The sequence below is a fragment of the Hemitrygon akajei genome, chromosome 21 (assembly GCF_048418815.1).
Source record: "Hemitrygon akajei chromosome 21, sHemAka1.3, whole genome shotgun sequence".
In the NCBI taxonomy this organism is placed as follows: domain Eukaryota; kingdom Metazoa; phylum Chordata; class Chondrichthyes; order Myliobatiformes; family Dasyatidae; genus Hemitrygon; species Hemitrygon akajei.
Window position 1 is genome coordinate 39,474,992 of NC_133144.1, and position 8,932 is coordinate 39,483,923.

At 44.4% G+C, this 8,932-nt stretch overlaps 1 protein-coding gene across 2 annotated transcripts in view; it reads left to right on the plus strand.

Annotated features, from left to right (window-relative positions):
• LOC140714251 (glutamine--fructose-6-phosphate aminotransferase [isomerizing] 1-like) overlaps window positions 1-7,402 on the plus strand; it is a 108,742-nt gene extending 101,340 nt beyond the window's left edge. For both annotated transcript variants that reach the window (XM_073025295.1, XM_073025296.1), the window contains exons 16-19: window positions 873-1,000; window positions 2,601-2,768; window positions 6,088-6,249; window positions 7,104-7,402. In XM_073025295.1, coding sequence (XP_072881396.1) covers window positions 873-1,000; window positions 2,601-2,768; window positions 6,088-6,249; window positions 7,104-7,157 — 512 coding nt within the window. In that variant the 3' untranslated portion in view covers window positions 7,158-7,402. The remainder of the gene's footprint in view (window positions 1-872; window positions 1,001-2,600; window positions 2,769-6,087; window positions 6,250-7,103) is intronic.
• Window positions 7,403-8,932: the final 1,530 nt, after the last annotated feature.

Consider the following 8,932-nt stretch of genomic DNA (forward strand, 5'->3'; position numbering starts at 1 on the left):
GCCAGGCTGTGTTGAAGTTTCTGGGTAAAATTTATGCTGCTTTGTATTCTTGTATGTCCACATTTAAATATCTGCAGACTAAGATTGTTGAAGCAATATCTTTGACCATGGGAGAGAATGATTGTGGAAAGGAAGAAGCTACATCTGTTTTGCACTTCTGGACATCCCAAAATGTTTTGAAATCAATGCACTATTTTTGATGTGGTCTAAGTTGTAGGAAATTAGTTATGACCTCAGGTTTAATAATCCAACATGCGGTGGGTTATGTATGCTTATGATTTTGTTGTCATTGTACTTTGTGATAAATGCAGTTGGTCATTTTTCTGGTGCTTCACCCACCTACCTTTTACAATTCTTGTATTCAAAACTTCTTCTGTGGCCTCTTTAACTGTGTAAGACCTTTCAGAAACTCCCTTCAAAGCTCATGCACTTGTCCCTCAAAAACAACCCTGGATTCAGTCCCTCCCACAGATGTCAGTGCCTTCACCCTAATCTTTGGGAATACCCTCTGTAAAATTCTTGGGCTCTCTGCTCCCTTGTTGCTCCTGGAAACCCACCTTTTTGGCCAGCTTGCCACTTGGTAGCTTGTTTGTGTAGCTCACTGCCAAATCTTGTTTGAAAAAGTTCAACCTGGTACTGCATTAGGTGGAAATTATCGTAGCAATTCCAGTTGCACCAGTGTACTCGTATCAATACTCTGTATTACTGGTATATTGTAGCTATAATGAACATATGAATTTTGTTCTTTCATGCACTGCCATATTTCAGAATACCAAGACTATGTAGTTCAAATGGCTCAAAAAGTAAGCTTTATCTGTTTTCCATTTCCACTTGTCAACCTCTCCACACCATTTTTTTGTTTTTTCTTCTAGACCAAATAAAGGAAGTTCTAAACTTGGACGAGGAAATCCAGAGATTAGCCAGCGAGTTGTATCAGCAGAAGTCTGTGCTTATTATGGGTCGTGGTTATCATTATGCCACATGCCTGGAGGGGGCGCTGGTGAGTAACACACGCTTCAGGGTAAAAGGGGAAGTTTGTGTCTTCCAATTAACTGAGACCAGATTCCAGTGATCTATTAAGTGACTAATAATTTCAATACAGGCAGTCCCCGAGTTACGAACATTCGACTTACGAACAACTCGTACTTACAAACCGAGGAAGGGGAACGCTGTCCGCCATTTTAAGTTGGATCACGACGCCGTCCGCCATTTTAAGTTGTTGCCATTGACACTGCGTTGAGTGTGTTACTTTGTATTTGGCTTAAATTTTTCTTAGCAAGATTCACCCTGACACTCCCCCCCACACGTTTTCCAGTCAGCACTGCCCCCACTTGTCCCATTTAACCTGTCTCGGTGTGGTGGACTTTAGGACCCAGGAAATTCGATGCAGTGGACTTTAGGACCTGGCGGAGCTGGGGACCCGCCGCCCACAGTGTTTCTGTTCCGTTGACAGAAAACGATCACAGTTGAAAATAAAGTGGAAATAATAAAGCGATCAGAAAGAGGTGAAACACCATTGGTCATTGGAAAAGCGTTAGGCTACAGTCAGTCAACGATCGGAACAATTTTAAAGGATAAAGTGAGAATGATGGAGCATGTGAAAGGCCCTGCCCTGATGAAAGCTACAATTATTACTAAGCAACGCAGTGGTTTAATTATTGGAATACATACGTTTCATAAGTGTTTTATATGCATAGAAAGGTAAAATATATGCTATATACTAAGACAAATGTTTGACTAACTGACGCAAAATAATACCGGATGTACCTGTTTCGACTTGCGAATAAATCCAAACAAGACGGATTTAGGTACGGAACTCGTTCGAAACCTGGGACTGCCTGTATTACCAAAATCTTTACTAGTCAGTCAGGGGATGCCCTTGACCCAAGGGCAGTGGGTCCAGACCCAATGGGCAGTGCTTAAATGATTAATTGTCCTGCTTAATACATCCCTAATTTAGTAAATGCCATGTTAAGTCACACAGTGATTTCTTTTGTGGACTAAGTAATGGCCTTTGTGCTTATAGACTTGGTATCAGTTTATTATTGTCAAATGTACCGGGGTACAGTGAAGAGTTTGCCTTAAATATGGATCTTACAGATTAAATCACTACACAGTGCATTGAGGTAGAGCAAGATAAATCAATAACAATGCAGGGTAAAATGTAAAATCTTCAGAGAAAGTGCAGTGCAGGATCTTAAGATCATTAAGTGCAAGATTGTAATGGGGTAGATCATGAGGTCAAGAGTTCATCTTATCATACCAGGGAATGATTTAATAGTCTTATTACATCAGGGTAGAAGCTGTCCTTGGGCCTGGTGGTACATGCTTTCAGGTTTTTGTATCTTCTGCCCAGTGGAAGAGTGGAGAAGAGGGAAGATCTCGGGTGGGTGGAGTTTCTGATTGCGCTGGTGGCTTCACTGAGGCAACAAGAACTGTAGACAGAGTCTGCAAAGGGGAGGCTGGTTTCTCTGATTTGCCGACTTTCTGCACAGTTTCTTGTGGTCATGTGCAGAGCAGTTACTTTCTATGAAGCTTTCTTACGGGCCTCTGTCTCTGTTACCACAATGTAAGTGATGTTTGCCCCGTTTAAATTGCAGAAAATTAAGGAGATAACCTTCATGCACTCAGAGGGGATCTTGGCGGGAGAGCTGAAGCACGGACCCTTGGCCCTGGTGGATAATCGAATGCCTGTCATCATGATTGTCATGCGGGATCCCACCTTTACCAAGTGCCAGAACGCACTGCAACAGGTGGTGGCTCGCCAGGTAAGCAGTGTTCTTTCGATCTGGTGCCGGGGGGTGCCCGTGCTGTGCTGCTGCAGGGAGTAGGCCATTCAGCCCGACAAAGGGCATGCTAGTAGTCCACGTCAGCTCCAAAACCCATCTGCTGCCTCTTCTCGGCAAATAAGTGGATTAGTGAATTGGTTTGCAGAGATGTGAAAACTTAAAATCGCTAAACTCTGGGCAACTACAGCAAGGACCAATGAGGTCACTTCCCTGTGACAGTCTTTGAGAGGGGGATAACCAGAGGGGGGGGACATAACACTCACAATTGTGTGTGCCAGCCACTCACATTCAAAGACATTTGGATAAATGATATGGATTGGAAAGGTGTAGGAGGACACAGGCCAAATGCTTAGTGGACATCTTGGTCAGCATGGATGAATGAGGCTGAAGGGTCTGTTTCAATGTTGTATGACTTTATCGCTGTTACCTACTGAAAGATAAGCTCAGTAGAGATAGTACTTGATCAATAGGGTCAGTAGACTGATGGACCTTTTCCGCGCTGGAAGACTCTGACCCCTGGCTTCCTGGATTCGTCCTTCCCATTTAAAAATTGCAACTGGTATCATGAGGGAATGTGTAAAATATTTTCTCGTTTTTAATTCTTCCTTTGATGCCATCTTGTTTACGGATTGTAAGCCTGTGCTGGGTGACAGTGGGGCCACGGATTGCTGGAACCATTTGAAATGCTGTGGGCCTCGGTGTTCTGAGTGGAACTGTGGCCTTCGTGTTGCAAGGGCTTTTGAAATGGTGCTGTTTGTTTTGGCTTGTGCGCGGCTCTGCCTGCCAGCCTTAAGAAAGGAAGCTCTGAAATTCAGCTGCTGGTTTAATGACTGTAGCTGTCTAGGTATTTGCAATGTTTACCTTTTAGATTTTTTTTAGAAAAATGAGTTTATGTGTGACTATGCCTAATCACAGGAAGAAGTTGAAGTGTACTGTTGTTCCATGAAAGCTCCACAGTTCTAGGTCTTTCTCATCTGGGCCTGCATCCGTAGTCGCTTGCCTCTCCCTTGCGACACATGCACACGGGCTGCTGAGCGCTCGTGGAGAAGCGAGAGACCGCGGAAAACCGGAGCAAAGAGCAAAATGCTGGAGGAACTCGGCAGGTCAGGCAGCAGCTATGGTGAGAAATGGACAGGCAGCGTCTTGCCCCAAAACTTCCCTCTGTAGGTCCTGCCAGACTGCTGAGTGCTCCTCCTTAGCTTGTCTCCTCATGACTGATGCTACACAGGAGTAAGGAGCCGGTAAGGTTAATGGTCTTCCTGCGTGTGCTTGGTGAGCTGGTGACAACTGCTTGTGTTAGAGTTTCCTATACTTCTGTCACTGAAGGTAGAGGTACCAGAATTCCTTCTTAATTGGATTGGTATCAAACTCAACCCTCCTTGGAGACCAGGTAAGGGTGGCACTGCTAGTAGGGCCACAGTTTCAGAGACTCAGATGGAGCTTTTTGTGAATGCTGGTGTTTCCTTCCATATGCCCAAGATGTGTGGGCTGCTGGGTTAATTGGCCACTGTTAATTATGTACCTTGAGTACATTAGCGGATGGTCAATGCGAATGGGTGGCAGGGGTGGGGAGAGAAAATGAAACATAGAAACATAGAAAATAGGTGCAGGAGTAGGCCATTCAGCCCTTTGAGCCTGCACCGCCATTCAGTATGATCATGGCTGATCATCCAACTCAGAACCCTGTACCTGCTTTCTCTCCATACCCCCTGATCCTTTTAGCCACAAGGGCCATATCTAACTTCCTCTTCAATATAGCCAGTGAACCAGCCTCAACTGTTTCCTGTGGCAGAGAATTCCACAGATTCACCACTCTCTGAGTGAAGAAGTTTTTCCTCATCTCAGTCCTAAAAGGCTTCCCCTTTATCCTTAAACTGTGACCCCTCATTCTGGACTTACCCAACATCGGAAACAATCTTCCTGCATCTAGCCTGTCCAATCCCTTTAGAATTTTATACGTTTCAATAAGATCCCCCCTCAATCTTCTAAATTCCAGTGAGTATAAACCTAGTCAATCCAGTCTTTCTTCATATGAAAGTCCTGCCATCCCAGGAATCAATCTGGTGAACCTTGTCTGTAGTCCCTCTATGGCAAGAATGTCTTTCCTCAGATTAGGGGACCAAAACTGCACACAATATTCTAGGTGCGGTCTCACTAAGGCTTTGTACAACTGCAGTAGAACCTCCCTGCTCCTGTACTCAAATACTTTTGCTATGAATGCCAACATACCATTTGCCTTTTTCACCGCCTGCTGTACCTGCATGCCCACCTTCAATGACTGGTGTACAATGACACCCAGGTCTCCTCTTTTCCTAATCGGCCACCGTTCAGTTAATAATCTGTTTTCCTGTTCTTGCAACCAAAGTGGATAACCTCACATTTATCCACATTAAATTGCATCTGCCATGAATTTGCCCACTCACCTAACCTATCCAAGTCACCCTGCATCCTCTTAGCATCCTCCTCACAGCTAACACCGCCGCCCAGCTTTGTATCATCCGCAAAGTTGGAGATGCTGCATTTAATTTCCTCGTCTAAATCATTAACATATATTGTAAACAACTGGGGTCCCAGCACTGAGCCTTGCGATACCCCACTAGTCACTGCCTGCCATTCTGAAAAGGTCCCGTTTACTCCCACTCTTTGCTTCCTGTCTGCCAACCAATTCTCTATCCACATCAATACCATACCCCCAATACCGTGTGCTTTAAGTTTGCACACTAACCTCCTGTGTGGGACCTTGTCAAAAGCCTTTTGAAAATCTAAATATACCACATTCACCGGCTCTCCCCTATCCACTCTACTAGTTACATCTTCAAAAAATTCTATAAGATTCGTCAGACATGTTTTTCCTTTCACAAATCCATGCTGACTTTGTCCGATGATTTCACCTCTTTCCAAATGTGCTGTTATCACATCTTTGATAACCGACTCTAGCATTTTCCCCACCACTGATGTCACCGATGAAAAGGTTGGGCTGAGTGTGAATGGGCGGTTAGTGGTCACACAGTCTCACTGGGTGGAAGAGCCACTTCTGCACTAAATCGCTCCACGTCTCGATGTTTTTGAATTCTTTGCTCCATTGTAGTGCTTGGGCCACAGTCCTGGAGCCCGTCAGTTTATTTTTCAACCCTGTTTCAATTCCATGGTTTTACATAGTCTAGAAGCGGGGTTTAATCTCCCGGCACCAGGGACACAGAATACCCAGGATGAGTTTGGAAGAGTGTAGCTGGTCCAGGAGCTGTTATTCAATGTGCAGACACCAAGTCCAGTGACCTGGCTGTTTTCTGTTCTGTAGGGGCAGCCCATCCTGATCTGCGAGAAGGGCGACGAGGAGACGGTGAAAAATGCCTACCGAGCCATCAGGGTCCCTCACACAGTCGACTGCCTGCAAGGAATCCTCAGTGTTATCCCTCTCCAGCTCCTGGCTTTCCATCTCGCTGTCCTTCGTGGCTACGATGTGAGTAGTTGCTTTATATTAAACACTGGGATTGTGATGATTGGTCCTAGACACTCCCACAATTGAAAATATCCTCTCCACCTCCCCTCTATCTAGGCCTTTCAATATATGCTAAATTGCAATGAGGTACCCCCCCCCCCCCCACCCACCATTCTTCTAAATTCCAGTGAGTACAGGCCCAGAGCCATCAAACACTTGTATCCTTATGGCAGCCAAGTCGCAGGTTGTCATAAGGATACAAGTAATTGGAACATCTGAACTACAAATCCAATATGCTTGTTCCACTGTTGAGCCAGGCCTTCACTCCATAAGTTTCACAAAACCCTCAATTCTCCTGTAAACCAAGCTTTGGACCAGTTTGGACGTGGATGCATTCAGTGAGAATACCAAAGATCCACAAAAGCATTCCTCCTCCTCATCTAAATTCTGAAGCTGTCTCTCCATCCACCCCCCCTCCGTTTTAGATTACCCCTTCAGAAGAAACGTCTTGCTCAGCATCCACTTTCTTACACCCCTTTGGAATATCACATTTTACAGTGGTGTTTCATTTTACTGTTTAACTTTTTTTGAAGTTAAACTTCTTTCTAATTAAATTTCTTGGAACTCTTTGCAATTTGTAGTATAAACAGTTCCAGCTGCTGTAAACAATTCAGACTGCTCCTCCCTCTGTTTGCAAAAGATTTTTTGAGATAGAGAATACTTGGAAGATGGCAGAGAGTCAAATGTGCAGGAACTTACATACTCTCTTTTTTAATCTTTTAACCTCCTCGCCCTTGCACCCTCTGCTGTGGCCGATTGCACAAACACCGACTCTTCCTCTTGTTGGACGATAACACAACCTGTTCCAACTCAAGGTGGATGACAACAAGCGGCTGAGGAAGATCGAGGCTGATTACGTGCCTATGTGAGGTGTTGCATTTATCAGGACAGAGGCTGACAACTTTTTGGGAGCTTCTCTTCTCCATTCGAGGCCGGTGGTGGTTGAACTATGTAAAGTGTAGCATGCAAAGTCTACCCTCAATTGGCATTATTAGGTAACAGAAGATCTTGATAAGGGAAACTGATGGATTTATCAAGAGTAACCTACCCTTGGAATTACTTGGGACACCTCACTCCATCTTATGTTTGGGCTGAGGGAAGTAGAATCCAACTCCAGAATGTGGGACAATAATTTTTCTCCCCAGCACACTTCCCTCCATTGTCCCAGCAGTTGAGGCAGACATTTCCAGGTATGGAATCTTGAAGCTGCTTGGGAATAATTGAATTTACTGCCTGACCGAAGCAAGAATGTTGTGGCTGTGCACTGTGAATGCAAGCAAACATAGATGTATCATTGGGCTGAGAGTTGAGTTTGAGGTTCTTGAGATAATGCTGCACAGTCGTTTTTTTCTCAGCCATTTGTCCAAGCTCTTTGAAAGTCTCGATCTACAAGGACTCTTAATACTCCAAACAAAACTTTAAGAAATCAGGGCAGATTTTATTAAACTTTTTGCTCATTTTGGTTGCGTTTACTTTGTATTCTCTGTTCACAACTGGGATAACTTGATTAAAATTCATAGAGCTCCACCTGCTGAGAGTAGTCATCTTACTGTAAGGAAATGTAGTTACAAAGCTCTCAACTTGTATTGCATGTATTTTCATAAAGGATTTTGTAAAAGATGTTGATATACTCGCACTCCACTTATCTCATCTCATCTCACCTCCTCCCTGTCCTTCCCCTTCCCCCCCTCAACACTATTGACTTTTAAAATCCAATTAAACAAAACATTCTGACAACATGTGGCGTCTTGTTTTCTTGTAAAAGAACCTGAAGTTTGAAGTCATTCAATGGAGTATAATTCTGACTATAGTAGACACATGATCTACATAATGCCAAGAATTCTGAACCAACACATTCTAAGTCCATGACCACGACCGATGAGGACAACGGCAGCAGGTGGACAACCCAACATGGAGATGCATTGCTGTTGCTTTATCTCTGGGTCCGTATCCTGAGATTCCTCGCTGACCCAGTCGTTGAGACTGTGCATTGCAGTGGCTTTGAGGGAGTGGCCTCACAGTAGCAGGCAAATTCCAGCTGTGGCAGTAATGCCTAGTGTCCCAAGAATGAGATTGTAAGAGACCTCAGAGCAGAAAGTGCTGTGTGTTCCATCCAGGCCACTTTACCAGTAGCTTCATGGGAACCTTCAGTGGTTCTGGCTGGTAGCCAATGGTGGGGGTTGTGTTTGAATGCAGCATCAGTATTGGTTCAGATCTATAAGGACTCAGAACTGACTCCCCGCTGAGCTGGTTTGAAGTGAACCAAACTTGAATTATGAGCGTCATTTAAAATGAAACTTTTAAAACCCGGAGGCAGCAGCAAGCGCTGAGTTTCAAAGTTATTGATTTCATTAAAATTCAGTCTGCGTCTGAAAGGAACTGGACCTTCACAGACTAATCTTGTGGGTTTCAATCCAATGGCCTGTGGCCAAGAGTGCTTCATTGTAAGGCAGATCTGATGGGTCTTGCTGCTTCCAGTAATACGTATTCTCTGTCCAAAATGAGAGACATAGAAAATTGGAACAAGAGTCACCCATTTAGCACCTCTCGCCTGTGGCTGACCCTATCCAGTTTCTTGCTCGTTGTCCAAAAAGCAATTGATCATGGCTGTGGAACAGCATGATCAGTCAGCGTCCAAGCCCTC